General features: G+C 37.5%; 1 protein-coding gene across 3 annotated transcripts in view; it reads left to right on the plus strand.

Moving 5' to 3' along the window:
• Nucleotides 1-16,524, plus strand: part of CAMKMT (calmodulin-lysine N-methyltransferase) — a 209,080-nt gene that overhangs the window by 156,532 nt on the left and 36,024 nt on the right. For all 3 annotated transcript variants that reach the window (XM_061475528.1, XM_061475529.1, XM_061475530.1), the window contains exons 4-6: nt 10,332-10,392; nt 13,399-13,453; nt 14,507-14,570. In XM_061475528.1, coding sequence (XP_061331512.1) covers nt 10,332-10,392; nt 13,399-13,453; nt 14,507-14,570 — 180 coding nt within the window. The remainder of the gene's footprint in view (nt 1-10,331; nt 10,393-13,398; nt 13,454-14,506; nt 14,571-16,524) is intronic.

Raw genomic sequence — 16,524 nt, forward strand, 5'->3', positions numbered from 1 at the left:
AATTTTTCAGGCCACTTTGGAGACTAAATTCTACTTTTAATCACTTTTGTATCCTGAAACATTGATTTCCTGGGAAGGATACCTTTGGAATTGACTACAAAATGATCCAAAGCAGTATTACTAGCATATACTAATGTAATAAGGGCTTCTTAGTTTCTCAGAAAAACCGTGAATGTTTCAAGTTCAAGACTGGTTCACTAGCTGGGGTACAGTGACATAATGCCAGCTGAAGATCTGGCCTGTTCTATTTAGTGCTGATGAAAAGGGCCAGATCAACAGCTATGGTTCTTGAAACGAGAGCAGGCAAAACCAGCCATGAGCAATGGTAGTGTAAGTTCTCTTGTACTGCCCTATAAATAGATGTCAAACCTGACCGGGAAGGAGATGAAGGATCTTTGTGCTTATGTAATCCTTGGTCTTTCAGAAAGGCCATTTCCCTCACTGTAAATGATAGCATTTGCCTTAACTCTTACAGTCAAAATTTTTATGGAATGCAGATCTATGTGGATCTGTAAATAAATGAGATAACTAAGAGTGGTTCATCTTGTGCAGAGTTCTCACTTCAAGAACTCGTTATAGATCTAATTCCATGTTAGAGATGAAAACAATGTTTAGTAACATAGGGAGATTTTGGACGCCTGCTGCAGGATGGTTGCCAGTAGTGCGGACATAAAAACTACACCCTTTGCACCAGTTGAAGATACCCCTGGAGAAAGAATCAACTCTTACTGAATACGTTGGCATAACAATTTCATTCAAGAATATGTAGGATGCATGATCACCTTTTGCCATTACGTGAAGTTTCAAGGACTGAGGTACACTGTTTTGTTAGAGATGGTCCAAAGCCTTCAAACTGAACTGTGCATTCAATTACTATTTCCTCTTGCACACAGTTAATATCTCTTGGCAGCACAGAGCAGATGCTTTTCTAATAGTTTGGTCAACTATGTAAAATGGCAGAGTTGGTAAAGGAGAAAAATACTGAATCAGAAGCTGCTAGAACCAAAAAAGTATCATCTTTACTTAATTCAGTGGGAAAAAATAATGATGAAAAACCCCAAACAAACACAAGAATTCCGAGCTCTAGATAACACTTCTGAACACAATCAAAATCCCCCAAATAAGTTCCACTTTATTTTGAGCACTACATAAGAGTGCATAGATCAGCTATGCAAACTTCCACGTTCTGTATCAAATGTTTGAGGAATATAAGCAATATTAGTATCCAGGGTTGATCTACAGGTTTGTTACTTTCTATGTGCATGATATATCTGTAAAAAACCCCTAAACAACAAGAACAAAAAGAAAAAAAACAACAGCATTCCCCCTCTCCCCCAACTACTTTCTTCACTTGATCTATAGACAGAAGTGAAATTAGGATATTGGAAGTGACTAGATAAAGATACAAGGCTAAACTGATATATGGTTGATTATAAGCTGTTGTGAATACTGAAAACAGCAGTTATTTAACTGAACTATCCAGTTATTTGTCTGTACATGTGTCCTGGGTTCAGCAGTAGCAGTTGTAAACCACGACAACACGATTCTTTATAATTTTCATTTCTCCATAGGTTTTTGTTTGTGAAGCAAATAAATAGGTGTGCACTTAAAATTTATTGTTATGTATTTAAATGGTACAGTTCAAATATAATTGAATATTCTTTTTCTATGCTTCCTAGAATGAGCACTCATTTGAATCGGATATTATGAAAACAGGGTGACTAATCCTAAATTCAGGTGTACCACCACTCAGGCTAGGCAGATTGCTAGTTGATCATGCTAAGATGCTCCCTTATCCATTATTGGATCTGAAAAAGAGGAGGATTAAGAATTATCTGACTTCTCAGTTAATGTGCAAATCATCTAAAAGCTCAGCTTAGCAAGGTCTTAGAAAGCCAAACAGCATGAAAATAATAATAATGTTTTAAGAATTTTTAATAATATAAATGTGCCACATCACATTTTTAGAGTGAGAATGGAGTTTTATGGTTTATATCTCAGGTAGTCTTTTATCTCTCTCTTCCTGGTTTTGTAATTATATATGCAAGTCCTATAACTATTTTTAATTAAAAATCTTTATTGCAACTGAAAGTTATCCCTTGGGACAAACTCACAGTGCTGAAACTTAGTACAAAATTGTATTATTTTCAGGCAATAGTAGAAAACAATTTGATAAGTATCTTTGGAAATGAGCATTAATATTAATCCATCTACATTTGACAAAGAAGGAGGGAGGGAAGGAAAAGTATCTCAGGAAATACAGTTGTATAATGTATCTGTGATCTTTGCAGATTTGTTAGTGTTTTTCTGTGATACTTATTTGTAGTATCTTTCTCTGCTCTTGGTTATGGTGAACAAAACCCTTCACTGAAAAGACTGAAAGACTATTTTTTATATTTTCAAGGGACAGGAAAGTCTGTGAACCAGAAGGTATCTCTTAACGTTCTGTCTTTGCATTTTAGGCTAGTTCTGCTGTTTGCTCTAGTAATATTTGTTTTATCATTTCTATCATTCCAACATGTATACTTGCCTTTCAAAATCTGTGAAAAGTATTTAAAAAGAAAAGAGAAAATGCTAGTATTTCAAAACCCTATTATAATGTATTTTCAAATATGTCAGACACATCTTTGTTAAAATTAAACCAAGGATTGGTTTTGAGCGAATAGCCCTATATCCTTACAGATGCTGTGGATGGATGCATCTAAGCTGCTTATTATATTGATGGGTTTTGCTGCTCTGCAGCAAATGAAAACAGGCAGCTGCTTCCTCCATCAAAGCAAAAAGCAGCCTGAGTTTTTATTAAACGAGTGTTCATTTCTTCTATTGCCAAAATTCTTACACAAAACAAAAGAGCAGTTTTAGCACATTATTGCTTAACTAGACATGAACAACTGACAGCAAGTGATAAGCCTGTCTGCTTTTCACAACTGGTAATCATTTTTGGAATAGATGTTTTAATATAGTTGAATATAAAATTTTGTAATTTACATCTACAATGGTACATAAATTTATAGATCCATTTTTTTTTTTGCAGTCGAATGAAGGCTATAATCACAAAAGGTTTGTTCCAGTGTTGTTTAATTTTTAATAACTATTTAAAAACTAGGCAAAAAAAAAAAAGAAAACACACAACACAATCAAATTCATTCTTTTGAAAAAAGGGTGTTAAAGACAATCATACAAGTAGGTTTGTACAGTTTGCCAGTTTTTCTTACGGAAGAGATAGGCGTACATTTACAGCTTTGACTTGTTACTGTATTTCCACATCAGTTCCACCGAGCCTCTTGAGTTTGCGCTCTGAAAGAAATTTGCAGATTGCAGACCATCGTGTTTCCCTCCTAGCCATGAATAATAATGAGAATGAAAGTGAGAGATACAGTGCTGAGGACATTTTGCCTCGGCTGAAGATCTCATACATATTTTTCAATGATCTGAATATCATGAATTCTGCTTTAGATTGAAAGAGCGACAAGAGTTTCTGTAAAATATATGTGCATAGAGAAAAATGACGAGATGTGTTTCTCTTCATATCTTCTGTTTCTTCTGGTGTTCTTGTAGCTTTTCAAACTCACAGCATTCCTGCTGTGGAAAAGTGAGCTAGCCATTCTCCCTGCCTCAAATTACTCCTCTTCACTGGACTTAAAAGGTGGTTTGCCATGTGCAAAAGTCAGGTGCAGTAAGGTAGAGGTGTAAGGCACTACTCTTAAGGCTCTTAAATACTTCTCTTTTCTCACACTGTGTGCATTTATCACTGCTCAACAATACCCTTAGGGTAAATTTCAGAATGCAGAGCCTCAGATTGGACAGTTGGACTTTCAGAACAAGTTAGCTCTTACATTGACACTTGATGTGGTCAAATGTCCAGAAGGGCGTAGTACTCTGAAACTGTTCTCCTATTGAAAATCTGCTCTCAAATCTGATTTTGTAGGGAAATAGTTTTACAGGCAGACAGCCTGCAACCAACTTGGTGATGATAATTCCACTTCCATCTGCTTCTGCCGTAGGTGGGTGTAAACTTAAAGTTGAGGGTGCAGGCTTGAAAATCAGGGGTTTGTGTACTTCACACAGAATGCGAACAAGAGTTTTTTCAGGCCTTTATTCTTCCCTCACTAAGCAATTCCCTCTTATTTCTTCATTTGACAAAAGTGAAATGAAGAAATAGATTATTATGAAAGTAATTTTCTACAGAAGGTTTCTCCTGTTCTACACATGCATTCTATGGCAGCTAAAAATTTGAGTGCTAGTGCCTTATTACATGTGTTTATAGCTTCAATACACATTAGGTCGGATCTTAGGTAACCTGGATTACTGATCATCTTTTCTTCTCTGTCACATTTTGCGTGGTATGGGGACAGGTGAATGAAAATAAATTCTTTGCTTCCTGACTATACTAAGCAATAATTTTTATGGTAAAATTATAATGAAAAGGAGCTTGAGATATGGAGTTTGAAGAATGTTGAGGCCTACAAGTATTTTTGAGAGCTATCCATGCAAACTAACTAACTACAGCAGTACAATTAATTACAAGTAGTCTTTACTCAAGCAATTACTCAAATTAGAGCAACCGTGTTATGTTACTAGCAAGGTGTATTTGGCAGACAAGCACTGTGCATCCATTTTGTACTTAATCTTAATTGTGCTATTCATTGTTTCATGTTGTTTCTTCGACTTGAGAAGTGAATTTTAGTGCTCTGCTGACAGAAGGGCTCACAATATTGGTATTTTGAAACTTACTCCCAAATGCTGTGGAACCCTGATTTTGACCTGCTCTTTTATCTCTCCAGGATCATGCTTCTTGCTGTGCACAGTAGTGGTGATCCACACAAAAACTAACCAGGATCAATCACCAAACTTGCCTTCCCTTGTAACTTGAATGTAAAGCACAGTCAGTAGAAAACAAGGTTTGATACTGTAAAATTATGATTGTAACAATGCTACAGTAAGAGTGGAAGGACCTTATTCTAAATTCCTAGAATTTCTTGTGTTAAATTCCTAGAATAGCCTGTTCAAATACATATCTTAGTTTCAGGGATTTTCCATCCACTCTATACTCTTTTAGCAGAGGGTATGGGGAATAGTTGCCTTTCTGGATAGGTACTTACTTGAACCCCTCTATGCAGTCCATTGTGGTGCCAGAGATTGTTCTGCTCTCCTCCAATGTGTTCTTGGTGCCAGGAAGGATAAAAAATACTTTTCTCAGGGTTAGAAAACAATTCATCGTTGTTCAGTGCAATTGTTGGAACTTCTTTTGAGCTATTATTAATCTCTTTGCCCATAATGTGTTTCATTTTTCATTTCGCTTCGGTGAGTATTAAAGCAAATAAGGCGACTTCATGTAGTCAACGATCAGGGCATAGTAGAAAAAAAGTCTTTCTGAGAATATTCATCTGGGGAAAATGACTGACTTTTCAAATTTAAATTGTCTTTGCTTTTGAGAGTTAAGATAGGATTTGTAAAAAAGTTCACTTGAAACTTCAAATGAGCAGGAAGACATCTCATAGTTTAGTAATGCAACCAAAAGACAAAATCTGCATTTTGAGATCAGACCTCTGTACATGTGACCGTGTAGATTGCAAGGGAAAAGTGACAAAACTTTCAATTTGGCTTAGCTTGAAATGGAACTTCCTAATCTTCTAGCATGAGTGAAGTAGTTGTAAGACAGATTTACACCTCCTACTCAGGGCTTCAAGGTGACTGTTCACCTGTCAGCTCCAGTTGACCCTTTGCTTCCTGTGTGTAGCGTTGGCAGACAGTAGACAACAGTTCCACTGATATGCTGTCCCAGTTAATGTAATCAGTAGCTGCTGTGACTTCTTTGTGCCTATGGAGCAATGCAGACACATAGTGGCTCCAAAAATCAAATGTCTTCTTTAAAAAGACACATCTCAAAACTCTCAGCACTCTATCCTTAGAATTTTCTAATAACATGCTATCTTTTAAGAACTTCACATCAGAGCTCAACATTGTTATCCAAATGGGTAACAGCATTCCTTAAATATGTGGTAAAAAGCCACAGACAAGAAACAGTAATATCTTATTATTTTTTTTGAATACTGGATAATTTATTTCTACTAGAAAATTCTCTGTAATATCATACAGAATTCAGCATTTTTGATTTGGTGCGGAAGAACCAGATTTTCTTATTCGTTTGGACATGTCGTGCTCCATCTAATGGTTAAAACAGTGCTTTCTACACGTGATTTAGTCCATGTGGGTTGAAGGTTGCTTTAAAGAACTGTTTTGCCATGGCTAGTGCAGAAGGACCTGACACTTTCCATTAGCAAGTGCTGTAAGAGTAATAAAACCAACCTAATGTATGTGCTCTTAGCATTATTGGGATTTTTGTTAGTGTTTCCTCTATAGGAAAATTTTGGATGTCTTTTAGCTTACATCATACCTCAAGGTAATACGATGATCAGGTGTTTTACTTGGCCTTCCCATAATTTCATTCTGTTTAAGTAACTTAATCTGTCTCTGTCTATTAGTTTGGTTGCTAATGTGCTAAACTGAGATACTCGTTATGTCATCAAGTTCTTGTGAGGTAGATTCCATTACTGTGGTAAGATTTTATGGTAGGGCTGTGGAAATGCCTACATTTTGTATGCCTCTGCATATATAGTATTTCTCCATCCATCATCATACTAATTAGAGATAATGTTTTCCTATCCCTACTACTGTAGTAAATATGAAGCTGTCTGGAAGTACACATCATCTCTCAAATGGTGCATTTGTGGTGGATCTCCTACTCCATCCTAGTGGTGAAAGGATACCTGCGAAGAGTAGAAATGCAGGCAGGCATTACTCTGTGAGCACAGCCTCTCTCCCATGTCTTCAGGCGTGCCAAATCACAGTCCTTCTTGAGGCTCTCCTTTAAGCACCAACACAGCTTAGGTGTTTTACTAGAGATTCCAGTGTTTTATAGCAATTCTTCTGTTTCCATCTTGTAGTTGAGATGATAAAGAATTTTAAAACCTCCAGTAAATTCTGCAAAATATTTATTTTTGCAAAAAGAAACTCTTGTTTCTCTCTGTCTGCTTCTACAGTGAAATTTTTAGTCCCTCGTTCTAGGATTTATGGTATGTTTATAGCCTTTTAAATATAAGCAATATTTGGAGGCCTTTTGGTATTCTTTTGCCTATACTCATGTAAATAATTGACTGTCGTGTGTAAGTAGTCGCACATGCAAATAGGTACCCATCCAATGTTATGTATTTATAATCAAATTCATAATACAAAATGAGAATAATTTGATTTTAAATATGAAAGAATTATTTTAAATGTGTTCAAGGGAAACTTAATCCATATCCATATGTATGTGTTTGCAGGAAATAAATCACGCTTTTCACAACCTAGTGGTAGTTGTTAACTCGTAGGAATTGCTGCATTCCAGCTGTATGTTTTCTAACAGAAGCAGAACTATCTTATACTTGCGACTTCAAAATGTAGGTCATTGTGTTGGTAAATGTAGGTCAGAGCAAAGAGGAAGAAGACAGAATGCAAACTCCTCCACATGGATCTTTAAGCTTTATCCCTGTTTTGAAGGTAAAGAGGCTTACCTACCTGTTCAAGCACGAGAAGCTTTTCCTTTTACTAAAATTAACACAGGTATTCTGGCTTCTTGGCTTAGCTGGAAGCACTGTGTGTTCGTCCATAGAGTTCGTGCGAGCAATTGAGACCTGTGTTCATGAAAGACCTCCTGACTCCTGCTTCCTTAGCTGCCAGCCACTTTTATCATTGCTGAGATGATACTTCCTTTCCTATGGGAGAAGGAAGCAGGGAGGAGAATCCTGTGCATCCCTGCATCCGCCTGAAGAAGAACATTGTCTTTCCAAAGGTGCTTCACCCTTCTCTCAGCACAGAGCTATCTGACACACCTGCAGTTTCAGCTGGTATCAATGTTGTAATAGTAGCAGGGGAAAGAATGGTGACCCCTCATAAAAGATTTAGTGACACCATTCAGAGTGCCCTTTCAATAATAACTGTAGAAAAGCGAAGAGACATTTGACTGAGGGTGCTGAAAAGTCAGATGTTGAAGGATTTTTGCTACAGTTGACAAGTGTTTTTAAACCTCGCTTATCCTAAAAGTTTGCTATGAAAGGGTTGAGGTTTTTTTGTGTTTGTGGGCGTGGAGGTTTTTTGTGAAGCGAGATCTAAGTATTATAAATGGTATTAAATTAGCCGTGTCTTCACTAAATACGAAAAATAGCACTTTTATTGCTTGAGTATACACCAGTCACTGCAAACTGAAACATTCTTTATGTTATACACTAAAATATTTAAACAGTTATTATATTTATTGCAAAATCTGTCATTTTAGCATATTTCAATGCTCAAAAGCACTGAAATGCTCAAAAGGGAGATGGAAAATCCTGTACAATTCTTAATGTATGTTTCACTGAAGAATGGGTAGTCTTGTGTGAATGTTTTATTTTAACCCTTCGCAAGTCGAAGCAAGTGGCACGTTCACAACCACCTAATCAGCCTAAACTGTCATAAATAAGACAAATAGCAATATCGATTTAGTGGTTTTGTCATGTATACTCTATTCTTTTATTGTTACGCAGATGTTATATGCAAAGTTTTGGCCAAATCCTGTCAAGGCTTTTGCTTTATCTGTGTGCAGACAACACATTCATAAATGTTCAGTATTTATCACTGTGAGTAAGGGTAGTTTAGAATGCTTACTGGATGGAAAGGAAGAATTGCACATTCAGTAGTTACAGTCAGGCTCTAAGTGATTTAAAAGGAAGATAGTTTTTCTCTCAAACTTCTGCTTTTGTGAAGTATATTGAGGTGTTTTTAAAGTCTTGAGAATAAAAAGACGTAAAAAAGGATGCACATACCTAGCAAGCTGCATGGGATTCAGTTTACCTGTCTAGAAATATCTAAAGGATGCTCTCACTTGTTTTTAAGTTTATGAAAACTGTCTGTAGTTCATAATACTAAGTTTCTGTCATGTTAATTCATAAGGCTGTCTGCTGTGGGGGGAGGCTCCCCCTGCTTTTTACCTGTGGATAGACATGTAAGCATGTTATTTCATTGCTAGGCAACAACAGATGGAAAGCAAATACGACCATAATTTGGCTGCATTTGCCTTTCATTTATCCTCCCTTAACTTTGGAAACCTAACTCAAGTGCCTGAATGCAAGCCCATTTTCCCCAGGCTCCCTCCAGCAATGGAGACTGGTGCCTGCAGGAGATGCGCAGGCCATGCAGGATCTGTGATGCCCTCTCCGTGGGCCACAGCACTTCACTTAGATGTTCAAGTGGGAAAGTGGTCTGATGAAACAGTGAATTTCATGAGTGGATGGTGTTGAAAGGGTAAATGTGCATGGAGGCCTCGAAGTCAATGACCAGTGCCTCCAAGTACTTGCCGTGCTAACAATGGCCAGTGTAAGTTTTATGATGGAAACTTACAAAGTTGTGAATGATACAGATTATTCATGGGGGAAAAAAAAACCAACAACAAAAACCAGTATTGCTGCTGTTTATTTCCATGTGAGAGCTCGAGGGCCTCAAATGAAAATGACAGGGAGGCAAGTACAAAACAAGAGAGAGGAGGTGTTTATACAGCACTGTAGAAGTGTGGTGCTTCCTGCCATAGGATGGTGCAGCTATGGAAAGTTTGCCACAGTCCACAGAACAACTAGAAAAATCCTTTGGCAACTATTAAAAAGAACTTTAAACTTGTGTCTCCTCTCCCCCACAGGAACTTCTTGAGCCACAACTAGAAATTATACTGCATTATTATTGCCCTGGTCCTGTATTTGGCCTTAGCATGTGTGGCTGGTCAGTTGTCCCTTACAGTCGGACTGATTCCTAACAAAACCAAAGAGAAAAAAAGCTAATGAAAAACTGGAAAGAAATGAAATGACTGGAGAGGACAGCTAATGAAAAAGTAGGGGCTCCTGTCCACTGTTAGAAACAGGCTACAAGGCAGGGTGGCAACATCACTGGTGTTCATGTGAATGCCCCAAATATCAGAAGTTTTGTGGAATGAAATTTTATGTAACTTTTAAAGTCTTGACATTGATATGTATAGATATATTGTGTATGTTTATGTGTGTGTATCTATAAAGTAGATTTCTGATTAGTCTAATTCTGATTAGACTTATTCCGATTAGTCAGGATGAGATCTATGAAATATTCAGATCCCATGCTTAAATCAGAAATGTTCCATTAAAAGTCTTATTTGTTTTTTATTCTATGGTGTTATGACAGGTTTAGAAAACAAAACAGTTGGTAGAGGTCTGCAAATGGTAATATGTATTCAAATATTACTTTAGACAATAAGAAAGTGTTCTAAGAAGGGGAATATCTTTGTTTTATAGGTCTCTGGCCGTCTGAGGAAGTGCTGGCTTACTACTGCCTAAAGCATAATGAAACATTCAGGTACAGAGTTCAACATAAAAAGATATTTTCCAATCTGTTAGTTTTATTGTATCTGCATGGTAAAGATTGCTATGATTTAAGTCTTCACATTAAATTTAAAATGTTCAAGGTGAAAGCATGTTGCTCTTAACAAAGAATTCTGAGCTGCCTTTGGGTACTAATATTGCACAGCAAGCTTTCTGTTATATGTCAAAGACTTTTGATTTCCACTCAAGGCGTTTTATTTCACTTTGATTTTTGGGAAACAAAAGTGAAGCTCCAATCGATCAGTACTGATTGTGAAGGTCAGGAAAAATACTACATTCTTTAAGCTAACATCTGTTGGGAAAGCAAGCAAAATATTACCGGATAAAATACATAATAATCACTGCTTATAGCAATGGAGGAATTTACACCTGTATCTAAGTGTTGTGAAACAATTTTGACACATGCTGCACTTTTATTTGCTATTCTTTTTTCACATTTTCTAAACTTGTAGAAGGCAGTTATCAAGGCTCCAGTAGAAACACCTAAAAAGAAAATCCACCCTGTATCCTCTCTCTTTCCCCTTGAGTATACAGAGCTTTGCACTTGGAAATCCTTGAAGTTTCATTGTCCAGAGGATGAATGGGGTGCAAGAAAAGCCATTATAACAATGCATTTGGAGGCATAAATTGTGTTCTGAGTGAGGGTGCAAGGCTAATACCAAGTAAACCAGCTTGGAGTATACAAAATCCCTCAGTCTGCGTACATACGGTGTTGATAAAATAATGAAGACCAAGCTCTAAGTCCTTGCCTCTTGTACCAAAGCTGAAAGCTGTGAGCTGGTTCCTGCAGCTTGCTCAGAGTCCTGTCTGAAATCAAAGACCTGGCACCAAAGCGTGCCCTGGTTCATTTCTGCTCCATCCACCACCTGAACAAAGCCCACCCCATTAGAAGAGGCAGCTAACACACCAAATCTGGTAACTGCCGCTCCTCCCTCTGCGTTTGGTGGATGTGTGACATTTGCTGTCGTAGTGGTGTCCCTGTAACGCTTTGCAGTCCAGCCCCATGCTTTGGCTCATGCTCTGTCCTTGTTTTTAGAGGCTCTTCACAGGAAACCTCCCAGTGCTGCTCACTCAAAGGGTAGTTTCCTAGTTTGGTTATGCAAGCCTAGACACTCAGAGCCAGCTATCACTCGAACTCCCATGGAAGAAATGGGCAGTTGATTTCTCAGGATTATGCCCTCTCAACAGTTCGCTCAGATGAGATTTTAATTTTCATTGATAAATGTCACTAAATATTGCCTGAGAGAAGGATAGAATTTTAAAAACTTGCTATGTTTTCAGTGCTGATTGCACTTAAATGAATTATACACATAAATGTATATATGTACATATATAAGTATATTGTGAACATACAAGTTTGGTTCAAAATGCAACAAACCCCCCGCACTAGATACTTTCTGTGTTTGTTTCAATAAGTGTGACTCTTATAAAGGATTAAGGGGCTTGCAAATCTTGCATAAGTAACCATATGCATATATTTTTAATATATGCGATGTGTTAGGTTTAGATAACTAAAAACTTGTGTGGGGAAAACGCTATGATCATTCTGTTTAAAGCACAAACTGCACATTTCCCGCATCTGTTTTATATTCTCATTGGGTTTATGTGCAGAGTGTTCCTCTGAACTATGCCTTTTGTCCCATTTCCATTAAATAGGACAACTAGACTTTTTTCGGATGAAATTTGTGGCGTCTAAGAAAAATAAATCTATTACAGGCAGACAGGCAGCAAGCATTAATATACAGTCATACAGCCTAGTCCACTGGCCTCAGTGAACAAAATACCAGCATCTGTATACTGCTACTGATATGGCTTCCTAGATGCTCTTCCTAAATATCAGTGTCGAGTGAGTAGGGAGGTAAGACTTTCACATAAAAAAATTGATTTTCAAAATGTTGGTATTATAGGGGACAAGAAAAGGTGTACCCAAAAAATAAAAATAAAAATAATAATAATTAAAAAAGTCTGGTTAGCTGAAATTCCATTTAAATTCCATTTTCTGACTGTCAGAAATGTCTCCATGGGGAGGTTTCTGCCAGCTGTAACAGTTGCCGCAGATTTAGCTATAAAGCAGCATGTTCCTAAACTGAGGCTGTGCCTTGCCCCAGATGCCACTTCACACAGTTTCAGCGCGGGGTCAGCATCCCTCCCTCCTCCTCCCCTGGGGCAGGCCATGGCTCTGGAGGACATTCTTTGTGGCTCCCCCTGCAAGCTCCCATCCGGCACGCTCTCTGCGCCAAATTATATTTCAGATGCACGGCTTAATAACAGCACAGTATGGTCTAAGTTAAAAGCAGCCTTTCAGACCATGTATTCAACCCTCTGCTCGGGCTCAGTTTAGGCTCTTGACACTAACTTCGTTTAGTTTTCTGTGGCTTAACTGTTTGCTGTTCCCATCGTTGTTCATAACAGCATTCTTTGTAGGTCACTTGCAGTTTTAAGTGCTAATTGAAGGATCGGATTTCTTAATGTGTAATTGTTTTGTGGTATATGGCTTGTTTTAAAACTTTTCTCTTTTTAATATAGAAAGGCTTTTAGGCATAACTATATGGAGAGATATATAAATAATATTAATTTCCCCATTTACTTCTCTAACTGTTTTTGCAAGAATGAATGTGGATTAACATTGTTATCCTTTCCTAACAATTATCTTTCGCTACTCTAGCTAGTTTAGTTCTAAAAGACAGAGCCATTGACAAGGGAAAAAAGGGAACCTTCTCAGATTTTTCAGCTCAGCGGTGGTAATGTTGCACTGAACACTAATGAGGGAACCCCCACTGATTTGCCTGCTTTGTGACTTTTCTATTTCATAATTATTTTTAAAACGCAAAACGACATGAGGTAGCCTAGTCATGTCTCTACAACTTCCTGGTAGCTCAGTTCTTACTGCAGATGGCAATTTGTTCTTGTAACATATATGTCTCTCTGACCATTTTCATCTAATTTGTATGGGTTCTACCATTTCCTTTCTCTCTTTCAGGGACCTTGCTGTGTGTGAGCTAGGGGGTGGCATGACATGCTTGGCTGGGCTCATGGTAGGTCTTTTCTCAATTCCAATCCCATTCAGAGGAAGAAACAAAAGGAAAAATGTTCCAGTGCCTCCAACTGCTGGGTCAGAGAACTGTCAACAGCCTCAGCTGCGGTCAAGCTGCAGAGTCTTGAGAGACCTTCTAGATTGACTTGCTTTCGTATCATATTGATTTTATGGTTGCCTCGATGAGCAGAAACATTTTACCTCCGTGTAGTCAATATCTTTTGTTGTGACATTCCAGGCCACGTACGGTCTGTCTTTCATTGCCATAGCCGAAGCATGTTTTTTTTTTTCAGATTATAGTCCCATTTGCTAAGATACAGGAATAGCCTGGCGAATCACAGTTGGAGCACCATGATATAGCTGCTAATGTTTTGCCTGCATTATTACACCAACAAACATGATCCAGAGCTCTCGGTAATTAGATTCTTTTGAATTAGATTGGCCATTCAGGAGAGTCGTTCACCATTCTCTGGGTTCTGAGTCATGTATTCAGGAGATATTATGTAGCAGTGCAGTGCATTAGACAAGTTTTTATGTCTCTACAAATAAAAGCATATTGTTACACTGATTGGCATTTGACAAACCTGTCGCTCTTATACAATGTGTCGAGGTTACAGCCCAATGTGCGAGCATGTCAAAGCTCACAAAAAAATTACCCTTACAAAGCCATCTGCCTGCAATGCAAAGTTATATGAAGGGCATCAGGCAGTCAGACAGAAGCAAGCTGAAAGGCAGAGTGACAGCCTTGTATGATGGCTCTACTAGATAAACAGAAGCCCGCAAATGAAAGCCTCTCAGAATACCATCATCGGCTGTCACAATGCAATTACGGAACAGAATGATAGCAAGATAGAGGCTCCCGCAAATGGAATGATAAAAGTATTGACTGATTTGATTGAATGATTAAAATAATGCAGACATAAAATGAAAAAAGATTGAAGATTGTTACAGAGAAATAGGTGAGGAAGCATGATACTGAAGGCTTGTCACTCCTGTCTTCACTTCCACACAGACAAGCATATTTGCTCATTGTTTGCTGTGCTCTTTTTTTCAGGTTGCTATTTCTGCAGATGTCAAAGAAGTTCTGTTAACTGATGGAAATGAAAAGGCCATCAAAAGTATCCTTATTCAGATAGAAAACTGGTTTGTTGTGCTCGTTCCTTTTTACTGGCTGAGTAACAATCAATATAAAGACAGACAGCATGGGGTATATTAAGAAAAAGTCCTCAAATAAGTAATTAAAAAATAGATGAGGAATATGTGGAACAGAACTACAGCTTCCCCCACAATAAATGCCACATTTTCTTCTTTAATTAAAAATGTACATGTTGGTATAGAGCAAGTACAGTAGTAAATATTTGTCTTGTGGTTGAGTGCTGAAAGATTCCTAGTGTGTATGCTTCACGTTAGAGGAGGTATAGCAATGAATCAAACCATTAGCTCCCCTTCATATATCCATTTTGCAGAACTGGATTTATTTTCTGGTTGTTTTTTTTTTACTTTCAGATACTAGCCTCTTAAAGCCACTATTTGTATATTGTCATAGCTTATCCAGCGTATATTGAAATGCATGGCTTCATTATTGCGGCGAAGTTATAACTGCCCACAAATTACCCATTTAGTGTGCTTAATCAGTTATCAATTTATCATTGTTTCTCTTGATGTAAGATTGTAAAACTGCTCTGTCCCTTGTAGAAAGTATTTTATTAGATTTCCTACATTAGAATAAATTGCTATTATGCCCTTCTAATATGAACACGTAGTTCAGAAAATTGAACTAGACTTTGGCTAAACGAGAGAATGAGTGAGGATAATTTGTGGCTACATTAAATATCAGCACAGAACAAGAACAGATATATACAGGGAATGCTAATAGCCCTTAGAAATTGAGAGGGGGGAAAAAAGGAAGATATCTGTTTGCTTTTGTTCCTTGGTAATCTTTCCATTTGTTTTTTAAGGGACACTAGTTTTTCAGGTTTTGGCCACTGCATCATCAGAATTATTTAGATTTGAGTTTTGTCTGTATTTGAGAGCTAATGAGTACTTAGTGGAAAAAAATAAGTTAAATTGCACTTGCTGACTTAAAATAGGAGGCATTGAAGTGTGGTAACGTTAGGTACTGCCTTTAAGAAGCCGTTCTCTGGGGTAACTGAGGTAACTATAATTACTTACAACACTGTAACAATTTAATGGAAAAATGCCCAAGTCTAGACCATATCTTTTAAAACTTGAAGGAAGCTTTTATAGATGTCTTTTTCTTGAAAATGCAAGCTCTCACTTGTGGTCCAGGGGTTCTAATTTTGTTAAATTCTAGTTTGTTGTACTCCTGTCTGGAGGAGGAACTATTCATTATTCTGTGTGTTTTATCAGCATCACCCCTTCCAGCCTTTCTTCCGTGTCACTGTGAAGTTGAAAAATGTAGGAGAAAAAAGCGTTTCAAAACTAGCCTAGCAAAACAAACCCATGTTTTATAGAAGGACAGGTATTGAACAAAAGGTCATTTCACCCACAGAAAGCTTCAGGTGAGCTCAGTAATCATCAAGTCGGCACATATCTTGCATAGCAGATTCCATAAACATACCTGAACTTTTTTGAAATTTAGAAGCCTTCTGCAGCCAGGAAAATTAGGGAGTGCTAAAAGTATTCACTCAGTCTTTGGAATGAAACAAATTAAAGTCCTTTCGTTCCTGAAAAAGATACTGTTAATGTCCTCTAATTAACACACCTTAGTTTTTCACAGTGTGTTTTAGCAATATCTTTCATTTCCAAAAGTCTCACAAGAACTCTTCATCTGTATTCACCCAGTGAATCCCTTTCAGAGGAACGATTGGTGGAAGGCTCTAACAGGAATTTATTATTTCTTTTTTAACATTTGGTGCTCTGAAAGCTCAGCATTCAAAGTGCTTTTATTGTGTTGGGTTTTACAATGGGCTTAATATTAGCAGGGTGCCAAAGTGCAGCGGACTAAGAAGTTTACAGTGTAGGTGCAGTGTATTCTTAAAAGTGCACGTAATAAAATTTATCTTGCATTTGATGTGTTTTATGAACCTCAGTAGTGATTTTATGATGTCT

This window comes from Pezoporus flaviventris, unplaced genomic scaffold (assembly GCF_033815535.1).
Source record: "Pezoporus flaviventris isolate CSIRO_AGI_PZ_B2104156 unplaced genomic scaffold, CSIRO_AGI_Pfla_v1 ptg000083l, whole genome shotgun sequence".
Taxonomy (NCBI): Eukaryota; Metazoa; Chordata; class Aves; order Psittaciformes; family Psittacidae; genus Pezoporus; species Pezoporus flaviventris.